The sequence below is a fragment of the Anolis carolinensis genome, chromosome 5, assembly GCF_035594765.1.
Source record: "Anolis carolinensis isolate JA03-04 chromosome 5, rAnoCar3.1.pri, whole genome shotgun sequence".
Taxonomy (NCBI): Eukaryota; Metazoa; Chordata; class Lepidosauria; order Squamata; family Dactyloidae; genus Anolis; species Anolis carolinensis.
The window spans coordinates 135740763-135759529 of NC_085845.1; the positions used below are offsets into that span (position 1 = coordinate 135740763).

Genomic DNA, 18767 nt, shown 5'->3' on the forward strand with positions numbered 1-18767 from the left:
TTTGTCATTGCGGCGCAAAGCGCTTCGGGATTGTAGTCAGACGAAGTGAATGAGTTTCTACCCCTAGAGGTTCGCGGTGCATTTTGGGAGCTTTTTGATCCTGATTGCCTTTAGTCCGGCACTTGTGGATTTCATTTCCCAGAATGCCTGAATATTTCCCAAGGTAGCTGAGCCTTCTGGGAACTGAAGTCCAAAACTCTTAGAAGACTAGCTTTGAAAGATGTCTGAACTTCAGATGTCGCTTTCCCAGGAATGAAAAATATTGTTGGCAAACTTTTCTTCGTTGAAGTTTTTCCTAATGTAAACATTGATGTTTTTTGAAGCAGACCAACGAGTAAACAAAACAACCATGCAGTTTACAGAATGGGTTGCTGTGAGTTTTCCGGGCTGTATGCCCGTGTTCCAGAAGCATTCTTTCCTAACATTTCGCTCACATCTATGGCAGGCATCCTCAGAGATTGTGAGGTACAGTAGAGTCCCACTTATCCAACATAAACGGGCCGGCAGAATGTTGGATAAGCGAATATGTTGGATAATAAGGAGGGATTAAGGAAAAGCCTATTAAACATTAAATTAGGTTATGATTTTACAAATTAAGCACCAAAACATCATGTTATACAACAAATTTGACAGAAAAAGTAGTTCAATACGCAGTAATGCTATGTAGTAATTACAGTATTTATGAATTTAGCAGCAAAATATCACGATGTATTGAAAACATTGACTACAAAAATGTGTTGGATAATCCAGAACATTGGATAAGTGAGACTCTACTGTATATTGGAGACTTGGCAAGGGAAGTTTATATATCTGTGAAAGGTCCAGGGCGGAAGAAAGAACTCTTGTCTGTTGGAAGCAAGTGTGAATGTTGCAACTAATCACTTTGCAGCTTCAAGGCCTGGCTGATTCCTGCCTGGGGTAATCCTTCGTTGGGAGGTGTTTGCTGGCTCTGATTGTTTCATTTATGGAGTGTTTGCAGAATGACTGAAATAAAGAATCCATAAGAGTTTGCAGAATGACTGAAATAAAAGTCCATAAAAATGAGCCAATGTGCTGTAGTGATTTGGATGCTGGAATGATTGTGACTCTTGAGATCAAGGTTTTGAGTTCCTGCTCAGCCATGGAAAACCACACTGAGCAAGTTGCATTGTCTCAGGCCCCTTCTGCACTGCCATATCACGCAGATTATCAAAGTAGGTAATCCACATCAATACTGCCATATAATCAAGTTCAAAGCAGAAAATCTGGATTTCATATGATAGCCTTGGGGCCTCTGGTGGCACAGTGTGTTAAAGCGCTGAGCTGCTGAACTTGCGGACCAAAAGGTCCCAGGTTCATATCCCGGGAGCAGAATGAGCGCCCGCTGTTAGCCCCAGCTTCTGCCAACCTAGCAGTTCGAAAACATGCAAATGTGAGTAGATCAATAGGTACCGCTCTGGCGGGAAGGTAACGCCGTTCCATGCAATCATGCCGGCCACATGACCTTGGAGATGTCTATGGACAACGCTGGCTCTTCGGCTTAGAAATGGGGATGAGCACCAAACCCCCAGAGTCGGTCACAACTGGACTTAATGTCAGGGGAAACCTTTACTTATATGGTAGCCTTAGGCCCCATCTACACAGCTGTATATCATCCACATTGAACTGGGTTATATGGCAGTGTACACTCACATAATCCAGTTCAAAGCAGATATTATGGATTATCTGCCTTGATATTCTGGATTATATAAATGTGTGGAAGGGCCCTTCCAGACAGGCCCTATATCCCAGGATCCGATCCCAGGTTTTCTGCTTTAAACTAGATTATATGAACCCACACTGCCAGATAATCTGGGATAAACAGAAAACCCGGGATCAGATCCTGGGATATTAGGGCCTGTCTTGAAGGCCCCTTAGAGGAAGGCAAAGGCAAGCCCATCTTGGACAAATCTTGCCAAGAAAACCCTATAATTGATTTTCTTTAAAGTCCCCACACGTCAGTAAAACTTGAATGCACACAACACAAATTAATAATGTTTGTACGTTTTTGGGGTAACATATTTGTCCAACGTGCCAGTAATGACAAAATGGGTCCTACACATGCAAAGCCCATGTAAGACTTTTAAAAACTCAGTATGAGTAATAACTACTTTCAGGCTGCTTTTACACTGCCATATAAAATCCAGATTATTCACTCTAAACTGGATTGTTTGGTGGTGTTGACTAATATAATCCAGTTCAAAGCAGATAATATGAATTATCTTCTTTGATAATCTGGATTATATGGCAGTGTAGAAGGGATCTTAGTGATCTTAGTGCTACAACTACTAGTTAGTTTTAAAAGTAACTTCCATGCTTTGGTGCTAAATTCTGCACCTTAACAAGATGAAGTGAAAAAGTGGACTAGGCAAGATGTTAGTGAATATAGCAGTGTATGTGCATTTTGCAGTGTCAAGTCATCAAACCAGTCATGGAATCCATAGAGTTGGAAAAGACCACAAACCAGCGAATCCAACCCCCCTGCCATGGAAGAACACATCATTAAAGCACTCCTGACAGATGGCCATCCAGCATCTGCTTAAAAACTTTCAGAGCAGAAGATTCCACTACACTTTGAGGAAACGCATTCTCCTGTGAAATAGTTCTTGCCATCAAAATAGTCTTCCTGATGTTTAGGTGTAAGCACTTTTCCTACAGTCCCCATAGCTATCCTCCCCAAATAACAACAACAACAGGAAGAGAAGAAACTATTATTGCACATTAACAGGCAGGGCTAGCAGTTTTCATACCTACCATAAATAGATTTTTGTAAAGCTAACATAACCTTGATTGACCATTGAAGAACAACCCATCCCCAAATACTTTGATTTATACAGGAGTAAATTACAATTGTATTTTTGGAGGAAAACTCCACCCTTCAAGAATACAGCTAGGCTCAGAACAGGAATAATGCTCATCCCGGAATTGTCCTGGTATTTCAACCTAGTTAACTCTGGTTTAGCTGTAGCACTAATTTGGTGTAACCTACCTTGAACTCAACCAATTTTTAAACTAATGATCATTTTCCGGTGTAGCAATGCCTACTTATTGCATTCCGTAGAATTTAATTGGGTCTGCAGAAGATGAACCTTTGTGAGACAAAGAATATGGTGACTCACAAAAAGAAAAATTCAATAGAATTATCTCTGAAATAAAGTGAATAAATGGGTGAATGAGTTTTATGGTGTATTGGTAAAATTTCCTTATGTGGATAGCCTAGCTTTACAATTTTAAATCTTATGGTTTGATTCCCTCAAAGATTTCCAGATGGTGGAACTTTTCTTCTTTTTTTTCATTCAAATTGAAATTTTTAGATTTAATAATAGGCATCTGCTCAAGTAGCTTATTAATGACTTCTTTAGATAGACAAATGCTGTCATTTATGGATACCAGATTTTAAAATCCAAGTTTTAAAAACAGTTAGCTTTTAAATATGTTGATTTTCTTATTGTTATGTAGATAGAAATTAAAAGGACAACTTTAGAACCGAAATGTTAAAATGGATGATAAAGAAAATACAGTTCGTGTTACCTCAGTGGGTTTAGCTTTCAAACACTCCGAAGTCACAGGCAGTATTGAGTACTTGTTATGTATTCAATTTATAATCTTGCCTTTTTCCTACTAAAGGATCTAATGCTGTTTTTTTAAAAAAAATTGAAACAAAAGTTGACTAAAACATGCATTATAGAAATTGAAACAACAATTAATCAACAGTACTATTAACCCAATGGCGCAGCGGGTTAAATCACTGAGCTGTTGAACTTGCTGATGAAAGGTTGGTGGTTTGAATCTGCGGAGTGGGGTAAGCTCCTGCTGTTAACCCCTGCTTCTGCCAACTTAGCAGCTCGAAACATACAAATATGAATAGATCAGTAGGTACAGCTCCAGTGGGAAGGCAACAGCGCTCCATGCAGTTATGCCAGCCAAATGACCTCAGAGGCATCTATGGTCAACACCGGTTCTTTGGTTTAGAAATGGAAATGAGTACCATCCCCCAAAGACGGATATGACTAGACTTAATGTCAAGGGGAACCTTTTACCTTTACTTACTATTAAGAACAGATATAGTTAAAACAGGTTAAATACATGTATTTAAATACATCATAATTAAAAACAAACAGAATAAGAACATTTCACACCACTATCAACACTATGCCACCATCTGATTTAAAAATCAGCCAAATGCCTGCCTAAATAAGAAGGTCTTAACTTCCTCTCCCAGTAGCAAAGGAAATGGGGGTAAGGGTAGGGGTGAGCTAGTTGGACTTCCCACGGAATAAAGTTTCCTAGCCACAAAGATGGTCTTTTTCAGATGATTAAAAAAATGTGATCTAAAAGGCTGAAATACATTAATATATGAATGAGAGGCAAGAAATGTTGGTAGAATTTTAAACTTTGGGTGATTTAGTCTGTTTTCTTCCCTGTGTTTTGTGTAGGAGTGCAAAGAATAAGTCATTTGATTGAGGATTGTAGTCCAAGTGTCTACATTCAAAATCACACTTTCCTTTACATTTTGTTTTCATTTTATATAAAGGTTAAAGACTGGTTAATTTGAAAAAGGGAGCAATGGCTGATCCAGAAGAGGCAGGTGACCTGGTTGAAGTGGATTCTGCAAGGCAAGATGCAGAGGACACTTCTACAGCAGAGCATGACAAGTCTGTAGATGATGAAGTACAGCAGGCTGATAATGCAAAGCTGGATGAAGTAGCTTTGCCTACCGAGCAGGAACAAAATCCAGATTCAACAGCATCTGAACCAGGTGCCAGTGAGGAACTGGGACAGGGACCTGATGCTGCTGAAGAACAGGCTACTGATGAGGAACTAGCTGCGATGGAGCTGACTCCTATTGAGGAATCAGAGCAGACACCAGAGCAGGAACAAAATCCAGATGTAGCAGCATATGAATCAGATGCCAGTGAGGAACTGGGACAGAGACCAGATGCTGCTGAAGAACATTTTACTGCTGAGGAACCAGTGCAGGCCCCAGATGTTGAGGAATTAGTGCAAGGCCTTGCTGCTGCTGAGGAACCATCACAGACATTTGATATTGAGGTGAAGATAACTCCTGCTGAGGAACCAGTTCAGGGAGTAGCTGCTGTTAAGGAACTGGCCGAGGACCTGTCACAAGGGTCGGGCATGGCAGAACAACAAGGGATACACCCTGTAGAATCTGATGGAATTCAGGAAGATGTTTTATATGTCCAAAATTTGGGTGCCATGGGTTCTTCAGCCAGCGGAATAACTACAGATGCTTCTGAAAGTGGTTCTAGAAGACGTATTGATTTTTCTACAGATATGCTAATGCAAGCCTTGGCGTCTGAAGGAGCCAGATATACTCGAGAGCCTGACGTATCAGGTACACATTTTGTCAGATACCTTAAATATACTTTCTATTAATGTACTGCAAAATAACAACAGCATGAATCCTATTAGTCAATCCAGCTACAGTAGATGTGTTGACTCAGTTGTTTAGTGGTGAAGCCATACTTATATAAATCCCATTCATTAAATGAGTCTACTTCTGTTAGGGATATCATTAACAGAATTAAGGCAATTTTTCTGCTTTTTTCTTCTTTTGTTCTGATGTCCAAAGGTGTGCAAAATTATATACAATTGAAATTATATATATATATATATACACACACACACACACACATATACAGTGTGTGTGTGTGTGTGTGTGTGTGTATCACACAATACCAAAACATAGAGCAAAACATAATCTTTAAAAATAACAAAAGTTATCCATACAGGGGAGCAACTAGGAAAAGAAACCAGGAAACTGACATTTTTAGGAGGACAAATAGAATGGACATACCTTGCAAATTAAAATAATGTAGTGATGCCATTGACTGAGCTTCTAAGGTGTGGGTTTTTTTTGTTTTTTGTTTTTGTTTTTTTGCTTTCCTGTTGAAATCTAGAGGGGTGTCCCTAATACACACAGTGATTTTAGTTTTATGCATTTTGTGCCACTGTTTGAGAACACAATCTAGGCTGGCATTCTATTAGTGGCAGTCAACTTCCTCCATGCTAAACAAACCCAAAATCTCCAGACATACTAAAAATTTACTTCTGCCACCCCCCACCCCCACCCCCCAATGACTAATCTATGCCTGTTGGAGATCTTTGGGAAATAAGAGTTGTTGTCCCCATAGCCAGACACAAAATGATTGCATTGAAGGGTACCAACCATGATGGCTGCAATAATTTCGTATCTGTCTAGGACAGTGGTTCCCAACCTTTTTTGACCAGGGACCACTTGGACCAGGGACCACTCTCCAACGTTAGTGCCAAAAGGGTTACAAATCAGATTTTGGTCAACTTTAGATTTGGTTTGGTTATTTGGAGTGCTGATTCAGAAAATTGCATTGGATAGACCACATCAGCTCTAGTTTCTGATACAGAACATATGCCATCCAATAGTCGACATCTGCTCGCCCACAGAAAACCATATTTAATAATCTAGAGCTGATGTAGTCTATCTAATGCAATTTTCTGAATCAGCAGCTTAAATAACCCCAGGAGCAGGCCTAAAAACAAAGACACCAAGAAAAAAAATTTGGTTGAGCTGTGTTATTATCTATAGTAGTAACGGTGAGGCCGCGGACCATATTTAGTTCTTACGGACCACTGGTGGTCCATGGACCACAGGTTGGGAACCGCTGTTCTAGGGGAACATAGCCAGATCAGACTCTCACAACACCAGGCACAACATGGCTTTGGAAACAGGGCCACAGTGGCTTTTATCTTGGGATCACTGAATGACCAACTGTAGTTTAAATCTGCTTACAGAATTACTATGCTATGCTGTACCATATAGGATTATTGCCATAGTTTGTTAATATGTGCCCAGACTAATTGCTTTTGTGAATAATGACACCCAAAAGGTTATACATGATTGCTCCATTTTCTGTGTATCATTTATTTAGATACTCAGTTATTCAATAATGTAATGAATTTATTTGTTTTTCAGTTAAATTTATGTTGCATCCTGATATCCAGATTTTCACTAAGGCCTTTGGCATTAATCGAACTGTGGATCAAATCAAGCAATACTTTGTAACACGGTTAAAAATACCAATGCACCTTTTGCAAATTATGAAACTTGGTATGTATTACATAGTAATAAGGAACTGAATTCAGAAGAAGAGTGAAAGTTGTTCAATAGAAACAACTGTAGTTTTGATGTGGGGAATTCATCAACAACAGCAGGGTTTTTTTACATTCCGAAGAAACCATCTTTAGGTAAATGTAATTCAAGGGGACTGAACCCTGGAATGAGTTGATACCACAAAGGTGATTCCAACAAGCACAGAAGTCTCCCATCCAACAAATAGCTGTAGTTAGGGGCTGTTGTGTGGCTTTTAACTTTCCAGTGATATTCACACTGGAGGCCCATTGCCATTGGTAATTGTTGTGTTACAGTTGGTCTGACATCACATTTTAGGGAGGCAGTATTTTTTCAAGATTGCCCCTCCCCCTTCTACAAGAGTAAATATAGAAAGGGGAAAATTTGTGCAGTTTGACAGGCCCACATGTTATATGTTAAAATATAAATTGTGTTGGAATGAAAGGACTCCGGGTGCATCTACACTGTAGAATTTATGTACAGTAGAGTCTCACTTATCCAAGCTAAACGGGCCAGCAGAAGCTTGGATAAGCGAATATCTTGGATAATAAGGAGGGATTAAGGAAAAGCCTATTAAACATCAAATTAGTTTATGATTTTACAAATTAAGCAGCAAAACATCATGTTATACAACAAATTTGACAGAAAATGTAGTTCAATATGCAGTAATGTTATGTTGTAATTACTGTATTTACGAATTTATCACCAAAATATCATGATATATTGAAAACATTGACTACAAAAATGACTTGGATAATCCAGAAGCTTGGATAAGCAAGGCTTGGATAAGCGAGACTCTACTGTAGTTTGACACCACTTTGACTGCCTTGGCTCAATGCTGTGAAATCATGGGAGTTGTAGTTTGGTGAGACATCAGCACTCTTGGGCAGAGAAGTCTAAAATATTTGAAAAATTACAACTGCTATGACTTCATAGCATTGAACAATGGAAGTTAGTGGTTTGAACTGTGTTGATTCTACAGTTTAGATGCATCCTCTGTCTGTGGTCTGAAGTTCTTCAGGCGAAGCCCGTCTTTCAATCTCTCCACCTTCTCAGCTACCTTTGATGGGAATACAGAAGACAACCTTATCAATTGCTGCTTCCCTGCTTTGGAGCTCTCAGAGAGAGAGAAGGATGGGTCCCTCCTTGCTTTCTTTCCATTGACATATAAAAGCATTTCCTGTTTTAATAGGCTTTTAGCAACTGGACACAATGACTTTTACTGGTATCCATTTAACACCGTGCTGCTTTGTTGACTTTTCTCTTTTACATTGGTTTGTTTGAAAGGGTGTTAATTCTATAGATTTAAACAAGTTTCTGTGAACTTTTGTATGTATGTTGTAACTTTTGAGTTGCAATACTGGGGAAACAGTGGGATATAAATAAAATAACAACCATTGCATCATCATAGGCATCACCAGAGCCCTTTTCTATCTCTTTAAATAAATTAATTTATACTCACTTTATTTTATATGAAATTGAATAATCTGTATATTTACTTTTAGGGAGAATAATTGAAAATGACGAAACCCTGTGGGATCTTGGTGCTCAGCCTTATGGGACTATCCAGGTTGATATGTTCTCACTTGATGAAGAAAACTTTCCCATCAAAGCATATAAACTCCTACAGGAATACTACATGCCTGATGTCATAACTGTTAAAGTACAGACTGGTAAACACATATATTTCAAATATACATTATATTATGTCTTATTCTAGTCAAGTGTTGTTTTTCTGTTCTTGCAGGTATTATCTTTGTAGTTGAAGGTAATTTAACAAAACTGCTTTTATTTCAACAGATCCAGACACATTTCAGGATATAGATGTATCGATTAAAAGGCCAACCTTTGAGAAACCATTTCTGGGTGGATTTAGACATAAGGAAACAGGCACCGAATATCATAATGCAGGATCACAGACAGATCCAAAGAAACGTCCAGAGAAAGGCTATGAAGAGTTCTGTAGGTCAACACAGGTATGTTTGCAAAAGAATAAGATTAGATTAATGTGAATATGAAATAACTGCTATGGAAGTTTTTGCCATATTGGATAAATAGATGAGGTAATATTTCTTATAAATTGACATTTTGAGCCAATTCAATTTATACAGAGGGAACAAGCCTTCTGTATACATATATATAATGTGAAGATTAATATTTCTTAATTTTATTCCCAGACCGTTTTTGAGAGAAGAAAGCTGCAGCAGACAAGAAATACAACTTCTACACAAATGACCAAAATCGGAGTCTATATGTCAAATGTCACTGATAAACTGATAGAACCGAAAGAGTATGTGACTGCAGAAGAATATCATGCACGAAGACTAAAGGCAGTAAGTGTTGATCAAGCTGTTCTCTTTAAAACAGCAGGTTAAGAACTCCTTTAAAGACTTAGAATCATAGAATAGTAGAGTTGGAAGAGACCTCATGGGCCATCCAGTCCAACCCCCTGCTAAGAAGCAGGAAATTGCATTCAAAGCACCCCCGACAGATGGCCATCCAGCCTCTGTTTAAAAGCCTCCAAAGAAGGAGCCTCTACCACGGCCCGGGGGAGAGAGTTCCACTGTCGAACAGCTCTCACAGTTAGGAAGTTCTTCCTGATGTTCAGGTGGAATCTCCTTTCCTGTAGTTTGAAGCCATTGTTCCGTGTCCTAGTCTGCAGGGCCGCAGAAAACAAGCTTGCTCCCTCCTCCCTATGACTTCCCTTCATGTATTTGTACATGGCTATCATGTCTCCTCTCAGCCTTCTCTTCTGCAGGCTAAACATGCCCAGCTCTTTAAGCCGCTCCTCATAGGGCTTGTTCTCCAGACCTTTGATCATTTTAGTCGCCCTCCTCTGGACGCTTTCCAGCTTGTCAACATCTCCCTTCAACTGCGGTGCCCAAAATTGGACACAGTATTCCAGGTGTGGTCTGACCAAGGCAGAATAGAGGGGGAGCATGACTTCCCTGGATCTAGACGCTATTCCCCTATTGATGCAGGCCAGAATCCCGTTGGCTTTTTTAGCTGCCGCATCACATTGTTGGCTCATGTTTAACTTGTTGTCCACGACAACTCCAAGGTCTTTTTCGCACACACTGCTGTCAAGCCAGGCGTCCCCCATTCTGTATCTTTGCATTCCATTTTTTCTGCCGAAGTGAAGTATCTTGCATTTGTCCCTGTTGAACTTCATTTTGTTAGCTTCGGCCCATCTCTCTAGTCTGTCAATATCGTTTTGAATTCTGCTCCTGTCTTCTGGAGTGTTAGCTATCCCTCCCAGTTTTGTGTCGTCTGCAAACTTGATGATTGTGCCTTCTAACCCTTCGTCTAAGTCGTTAATAAAGATGTTGAACAGAACCGGGCCCAGGACAGAGCCCTGCGGCACTCCACTTGTCACTTCTTTCCATGATGAAGACGACGCATTGGTGAGCACCCTTTGGGTTCGTTCGCTTAGCCAATTACAGATCCACCTAACTGTAGTTTTGTCTAGCCCACATTTTACTAGTTTGTTTGCCAGAAGGTCTTGGGGGACTTTGTCGAAGGCCTTACTGAAATCCAGGTAGGCTACATCCGCAGCATTCCCTGTATCGACCCAACTCGTAACTCTATCGAAAAAAGAGATCAGATTAGTCTGGCATGACTTGTTTTTGGTAAATCCATGTTGACTATTAGCAATGACCGCATTTGTTTCTAAGTGTTCGCAGACCACTTCCTTAATGATCTTTTCCAGAATCTTTCCTGGTATCGATGTGAGGCTGACCGGACGGTAATTGTTTGGGTCGTTCTTTTTTCCCTTCTTGAAGATAGGAACCACATTCGCCCTCCTCCAATCTTCCGGGACTTCTCCTGTTCTCCAAGAACTCTCGAAGATAATTGCCAGTGGTTCTGAAATAACTTCCGCTAGTTCCTTCAATACTCTTGGATGTAGCGGATCTGGCCCTGGGGACTTGAATTCGTTTAGAGCGGCCAGGTGTTCCTGGACAACTTGTTTCCCTATTTGGGGTTGGATTTCCCCCAATCCTTCGTCCATTCCATGTTGCTGAGGTTGAAGATGGCTTTCTTTTTGTGAGAAGACCGAGGCAAAGAAGGCATTAAGCAGTTCTGCCTTTTCCCTGTCCCCTGTCGCCATCACCCCATCTTCTCCTTGCAGTGGCCCTATCGCCTCCTTTTTCTTCCTTTTTCTACCAACGTAAGCAAAAAAGCCTTTTTTGTTGTTTTTTATGTCCCTGGCAAGCCTGAGCTCATTTTGCGCTTTAGCCTTGCGAACCTTTTCCCTGCAGGTGTTGGCTATACGTTTGAATTCTTCTTTGGTGATTTCTCCCCTTTTCCACTTCTTGTGCATGTCACTTTTGAGCTTTAGCTCAGTTAGAAGTTCTTTGGACATCCATTCTGGCTTCTTTGCACTTGTCTTATTTTTCTTCTTTGTTGGCACTGTTTGCATTTGCGCCTTGAGTATTTCACTTTTGAAAAACTCCCATCCATCCTTAACTCCCTTGTTTTTTAATACTGGCGTCCATGGAATGCCGCTCAGTAGTTCCTTCATTTTTTGGAAGTCAGCTCTCTTAAAGTCCAGAATGCGTGTTTGACTTGTCTTAGTTTCAGCATTCCTTTGTATTGCATACTGCAAGAGCACATGGTCACTTGCCCCTAAGGATCCGACGACTTCAACTGTATTGATCAGGTCTTCCACATTTGATAAGATTAGATCAAGAGTTGCTGATCCCCTTGTTGCCTCTTCTACTTTCTGGACCATAAAATTGTCTGCAAGGCAAGTGAGGAATTTGTTGGACTTTGTACTCTTGGCTGAGTTTGTTTTCCAGCAGATATCAGGATAATTGAAATCGCCCATGACTACTATATCTCTTCTTTGTGCCTGTTTGGTCAGCTGTTGACAGAAGGCTTCATTGAGTCCTTCATCCTGACTTGGAGGTCTGTAGTAGACACCCACGACAAGATCTTTTTGAGTCCCGGTTCCCTTGATTCTTATCCAGATGCTTTCAAGCTGGTTTCCCAGATTACAGTCTTGCATTTCTTCTGCAATGTAACTGTTTTTGACATATAAAGCTATTTCCCCTCCTCTCCCCTTTGTTCTATTTCTGTGAAAGAGGTTATAGCCCTCAATGGCTACATTCCAGTGATGGAGTCATCCCACCAGGTTTCAGTGATGCCTATGACATCGTATGTGTGGTGCTGTGCTAAGAGTTGGAGTTCGTCTTGCTTATTTCCCATGCTCTGAGCATTGGTGTAAAGACATGTAAGCCCCTGTGACCTCCCCTTGAGCTGTTTATTTGGGATTATTGTGCTTTCCGTACGTGGTCCTTGCTGTGTTTGTGCAGCCCTCCGTTTAGCCTTTTGGCGGTTCCCTGTGGTCGTGGGTAATATAGTGTTCACCAGGCTGTTGTTCCCCTCCCCCAGTGTATCTAGTTTAAAGTGCGCCTGATGAGGTTTGTGAGTCTGTGTGCAAAAAGATGTTTTCCTACTTGTGTGAGATGCACCCCATCACTTGCCAGTAGTCCATCCTCTTGGAAGAGTAGACCATGGTCAAGGAAGCCAAAATGCTCCTCTTGACACCATTTTCTGAGCCAGTTATTGACCTGTACTATTTTTCCGGCCCTTGTAGAGCCGTGTCCTACAACGGGGAGGAGGGATGAAAAGATCACATGTACATTATACAGTTTTAGCTTTGTTCCCAGAGCTCGAAAATCATTTGTGATCTTTTGAAAAGTATGCCTAGCGGTGTCATTGGTACCTACATGAATCAACATAAGGTGGGGAGGGTGATGGGGCTTTAGGAGCCTGCTGAGCCTCTGAGTGATATGGTGTATTTTTGCCCCCGGGAGGCAGCATGTTTCTCGAGCCAGCCCATCCGGTCTGGAAATGATGGCTTCCGTTCCTCTAAGGAGAGAGTCACCTACTACCAAGACCTGTTTCCTTTGAGGATTGACAGGGTCCCTTTTGTGCAAGACAGTGTGTATGTCCCCTGAAGAGTGTTCCTGTTGAAGTGAATCGTGTAGGAGTAAAGTGTTGTCCTCCTCCTCAACATCCCCAGTGCATTAATCAATGACAATCCATTGAGATACATCCGAGAGCCCATTACTCTCCCAAGGATGTTCCTGTTGCTCCTGGTCTACGATTGGGGATGGAGCATTTGCATGATTACATAAGTGTGAATGTGGTGAAGCACTGTCCCCGTCAGGGCTATCCCCTGCGCATTGATCAAGGGTGGCCTACTGAGTGGTATCTAAGAAACTGTGGTCCTCCACAAGATGAGTTTCCTGATTGTATGTTAATGATGTAAGAATTCCAAATCTGTTGTGTAAATCCAGCTGAGCAGAGGAGTTCTGCGGAGGCTGCCTGGTCCTATGTCTCCTTCTATGGGTGACCTCCTTCCAAGCCTGAGGGTTGTCAACCTGTGAGTTGATCTCCCCATAAGGTTCCTGATCATGGTCATGGTGGTGTTGGTGTGATGCAGGCTGCAGATCTACAGCAGCGTGTTGTGCAGTGTCCAAGAAGAGCTCGAGTGCCTGAATGTCCTTAAGGGTCTTAATACGGTGCTCGAGCTGTTGGATCCTCTGCTCCATCAGAGTCATCTGTTTGCATTTGGAGCAGATGTAGTTGACTAGTTTTTGTGTGAAAAAGCGGAACATGCCACAGCTGGTGCATGTGATGGGAATGTTTTGCTTTTGCTGCATCTCTTGGTGAATGTGGTGGCCAAGTGGGATCTTTGTACAGTTAAGTAATATGCACGCACTTTATGTGCAGACTGTCCCAAACCACCTCTTTGTGTATTTGTTTATGTTGTTTTGTTTCCTGTATGTACTGCAAAGGATAGTTAGTAAAAGTGTCCTTTTGCGCGCGCGACACTGGCAAATGAAGCTTTCCCAGAAACTCAATTAACAGGGAACAATGCCTGCTGTCAATCAACTTAAGTACCTGGCTCTCTTTCAACACAACAGTCACACAGCAGTTAGACTTTGACCACAGGAGCCAAGCCCACACTCAGTTTAAAATTTTAGCCAAATCTTAGCCAAATCCTACCTGAAGCCAGGGAGCAAAAATGTCCTCCTGCTGCCTCTGCTTCTGCGAGAACCAACTGCCCTTCAGAGATCAGCCTCTGGCAAATGAAGCTTTCCCAGAAACTCAATTAACAGGGAACAATGCCTGCTGTCAATCAACTTAAGTACCTGGCTCTCTTTCAACGCAACAGTCACACAGCAGTTAGACTTTGACCACAGGAGCCAAGCCCACACTCAGTTTAAAATTTTAGCCGAATCTTAGCCAAATCCTACCTGAAGCCAGGGAGCAAAAATGTCCTCCTGCTGCCTCTGCTTCTGCGAGAACCAACTTGTGGACCTATAAAAAAAACCATCTTCAATATATTGTGCACATGTTGGCAGTGCATAGAAGTATTTAGGAGTAAGTGTGGTTCAGATAAAACTGTTATGCATACATCTGCATTAGATTTTCTGCATTTCCATTTCAGAAGTTCTCTATTACTATTCAGTGTCACCATGAAATTATTTCTAGTGGGTAATAATTTATAAGAGATGTTCAGCTCATCTTAACCATTTGAATCACTTCAACATTTACCAATCTGTTATAAATGATGTTCTGACAAAGTCTAGCACATTTGTTGTTGAAATATCATTTTTGTGTAATTTCCAAAATGAATGTGAGATATGATAGGATATTACATCTTCTTGGCATGTTCTGATTATTCTCCTCTTATTCTTTTCTGTTGTTTCTCAACCACTTTTGCAGACAATTGTAATGCAAACCTATTACCGACGATGGCTAGCAATCAAAATGGTCAAAAAACTTAAAGAAGAATTGAGGTTGAGATTGGAATGGGAAGAAAAAGAAGAGAGAAGGAAACAGAGAGAAAGGGCAGATAGACTGCTGAAAGAGTATAATCGAAGACTATTTCCTAAAACAAAGGATGATTTTGAATTACTTTATCATGCTTTAGAATGTAAGTTGCTTTAATAGATTATTATAAAATGAAAAGTATGATTTATTTGTAGTCAGATGTAAGTACAGTCAACTCTCAGTTTTCTAGAGTTTTTTTTTAGAGAGTTTGTAGCTGTCTCAATTGCCAGTCTCTAAGCCATCTCCCCTTTGCCTCCTACAGCAACAATATTTCTGCAAATCTCTCCAACAGTGTCATCATTCTTTTTCCTCCTTTTGGTCTCCTTTCTTCACCCATATCTGGGCTTACCTTTTCACCGATTTAACCTCAGTGGCCTCATTTCTCTCCTGAACAGCCAACAAAGCTAAATTCAGGCTGGTGTAGAGAGAGTTGATGCTGAATATTAAGTAAAAGACCTGTGTGATGAGTCTTCAGTCAAGGGGCTGGAACAGAGGGGAAGCAGGTAGGAAGGCCCCTTAGAAGTGAAAGGGGGGCACACTTTTGAGCCCCCTGAGGACCAAGGCAATGGCACCCTACCTCCCCTCACTTTGAAGGGATCTGGTGGTATTCATAGTCTTTTTCCAATTTGATGGTGGGGGAGAATGTACATTTAATCTCCCATTATTAGATTGCTTCCTGAAGGTTTTATTTGAGGCTATACATACTGTAATGAAATCACTGTGAGAGTGGGATATTTCATACAATGTAGTGAAATTTGTAAACTCTCATGGATTTTGTATGTCTTGTTTGTTTATTGCTTCTTCAGAAATACATCTGGATTTAAAGTATTTGAGCAACTATGATTGATGAAAGAGAAATGCAAGACTCTATTGAAGAGTTAGTTTTAACTCAATTAAAAGTCAAAGATTACATTGATTTGTCCCTGATCCAAGATGTACAATGGGCTGCTGTTTAAATAATCCCTGTACAGTGTTCCCTCACTTATTGTGGGGGTTACGTTCCAGGATTACCCGCAATAAGTGAGAATTCGTGAAGTAGAGACATGTTAAGATTTAACTTTATACTTGCAAAGTCTCAGTGCCTTCCAGTAGCTTATACCTGCTTAGTACTTTCAGTCTTCCAGCCTGCTATCACAGTAGACACTTGAGCACATGCCCGGCCATTGTCAGTTTTTACTCCTGTCTTTCCCCTAGTCTAGATGATATTACATACTCACCACAGAACGTAGTCTCTTGTCCTAGTAGATAGGTTTAATTGCATATAGACTTCACAACAAAAAAGGGGGGGGGATACACTGAACATGGTTCCTTATATACAATATAATTACACATAGTAATCCTTGATTGGTTATCAACTAATTGACCCAACCCAAACTCAAGATTGCATCATTGACAATCACCTGGAGTAAGCCCAAACAGATTCCCCAAATGATTCCCCATATACAATCAATCAACATTCCCAATAGAAGCCCATTAGCAGTGCATGACTCAATACATTGTAAAACCTAACAGGACACTATATTTATTTTAATATTTATACATTATTTTAGTAGTTATACACTATTTTCAGTCTTTATCAACCAATTATGTGTTGATAAATCGCCTCCTTCTCCTCCTGTTGCCGTTTGGGCTCCTTTTCTCTCCCTTCGGCTTCTTCTTCCTCCCTTCTTTAGGCTGTAAATTGTAATTTTTTATTTATAATTTTTTTTAGTTTATTGAGAAACTGCGAAACAGCAAATCCATGAAAAGTGAACCGCGAAGTAGTGAGGGAACATTGTAATAGAATCTTCACCTCTGTTATTCAGTGAGGCATAGCCTTTCTGAGAGATTTGATCTTAAGAAATTTTGAATTTCTTTTGTGTGTGTGTGTGTGTTAAATAGCTCTATTCATAGATATCATATCAAGCATTGTGTGTATTATCGGCCAAAAATTAGGACTGAATGTAGAGTTTGTTTGGTGCTCCAGGTGAATACGGCTTTTGAATGACCTCAAAGTGCACTTTTTTGAAGCTGCTAAGGTGCAATTTCAGTTTTGTGAAGGCAGCACACCTCATCTGAATTTGTAAATAACTGTGACTTCTATGTGTCTTCTAATGTGAAATGGAAGGACTTTGAATTGTCTGGCCTCAGATTACTGCTGAACGTCTGTCTGCCTGTTCCATGGCTCCACTATTTTGTTTGCTTTTGTTTTTGTTTGTTGTTGACTGGTTGCTTCCCCATAGAGTAACTCGTTGTCATATTTATCACCATAACACTTAGAGATTCTAGGAAGCACTCGTTCACCTCCTGCCAAGACAGCTTTCACATTCTTGTAGTGTCATATTACATCGCTGTAACAGCAATCTGATGCGTTTATTGTCCTCCAGAGCTTTGTGAAGGACATGCCTACTGAACATGACAAGAGGAGTTTGTTACTCAAGTTTGACAATACAGCTGAAAGTTTTGAACTGCATTAGCCAGACTTTGTAGTTTGAAAAAAAGAAAGAACAGACAAAAAGAAAGTATTGTCAGTGAAATGTGAGTCATTTCAAAAAAAGGGAAGACATTATACTGTATGAATTGGGAATGTCAATGTTTTATTCATTGTCTTTTTAAAACGATAGTTTCCTATATGAAGAGGCAAGAAATGTAGTCATCCACAAAGCTGTATGATTGCATTTAAGTGCACAGTGCTGCTGAAAGAAAATCTTGCAAGTCACAAAGCCTCTGAGCCTGAATAACTAAAGTGAGGTGAGATTTCATATGTTCGCTGTTCAAGGAAGCTTTGTAGACATGGTTCTTTGAGGAAATGGAAAATTACTATTTGGTCCATATATATTTCTGTACATGTGTCAGTCCATCAGCAGCTGGTTGCTTCAGAGTTTGCAAGAAAGAAAAAAACCAGCTGTATTATTTATTTATTTATTTATTTACTAGCTTGGGGACCCGGCGGTGCCCAGGTCATTTGAGAATTGCCTTGTCTTTCAGTGTTGTGTGTTGTGTTTGGAGTGGGTGAACTACAATTCCTAGAAGCGTGGCTCAAACCTCCCGAAACCCTGCCAGTATGAAAAGTTGGCCATTTTGGATCTGTGTACCAAGTGTGGTCCAGATATGTTGATGGGTGGTCATTGCCTGGCTTCGCACTAACACCTGCAGTATGTTCAGTTGGTCATGAGGGTTCTCTGTGCGAAGTGTGGTCGTGGTCCATTGTCGGTGGGGGTCACTGTTTCTCTGGATGCAGGTGAACTATAACTTTCTTTCCCCCCAACTTGTCCAATAGGTTGTATTGGTTATGGGGGCTCTGTGTGGCAAGTTTGGTCCTGGTCCATCATCGGTGGGGTTCGAAGTACTTATTCATTGCAGGTGACCTATAAATCCCAGTACCTACTACTCCCAAATGTCCAGGGCAATTCCCCTTGAAACCCACCAGTAGTCAAATCTGGGCATATCAGGTATGGATGGCAAATGTGGTCCAGACCCATCATTGTTTGGGTTTATAGCATTCTGGGTGTAGGTGAACTATAACTTCTATAAATTTCCCAGTAGGAGTCACAATGGTCTGACTTGATGCAGGCTAAAGGACAACTTCAATCTCCTGCAGTAAGTTTAGTTGCAGGTCAATTCTGTTGTTTGTTTTGCAGACAGATTTGAAAGGGAAGGGCAGTAGGTGGGGTCATGCAAATTCCACAGCAGTGGAGAACCTTGGGATGCCTGCCTGTGGTGCAAGGGCAGTAGGCGGGGTCATGCAAATTCCACAGCAATGGAGAACCCTGGAATGCCTGCCTGTGGTGAT

At 40.8% G+C, this 18767-nt stretch overlaps 1 protein-coding gene across 3 annotated transcripts in view; it reads left to right on the forward strand.

The window, feature by feature from the left end:
• iqub (IQ motif and ubiquitin domain containing) overlaps positions 1-18767 on the forward strand; it is a 47314-nt gene that overhangs the window by 1186 nt on the left and 27361 nt on the right. For 2 of the 3 annotated variants that reach the window (XM_008111237.3, XM_003221325.4), the window contains exons 2-7: positions 4553-5374; positions 6992-7126; positions 8653-8820; positions 8948-9123; positions 9325-9480; positions 14888-15098. In XM_008111237.3, coding sequence (XP_008109444.1) covers positions 4585-5374; positions 6992-7126; positions 8653-8820; positions 8948-9123; positions 9325-9480; positions 14888-15098 — 1636 coding nt within the window. In that variant the 5' untranslated portion in view covers positions 4553-4584. Of the gene's footprint in view, positions 1-184; positions 374-4552; positions 5375-6991; positions 7127-8652; positions 8821-8947; positions 9124-9324; positions 9481-14887; positions 15099-18767 lie in introns of those variants that run through there. The other variant, XM_062982335.1, reaches the window with a different exon arrangement.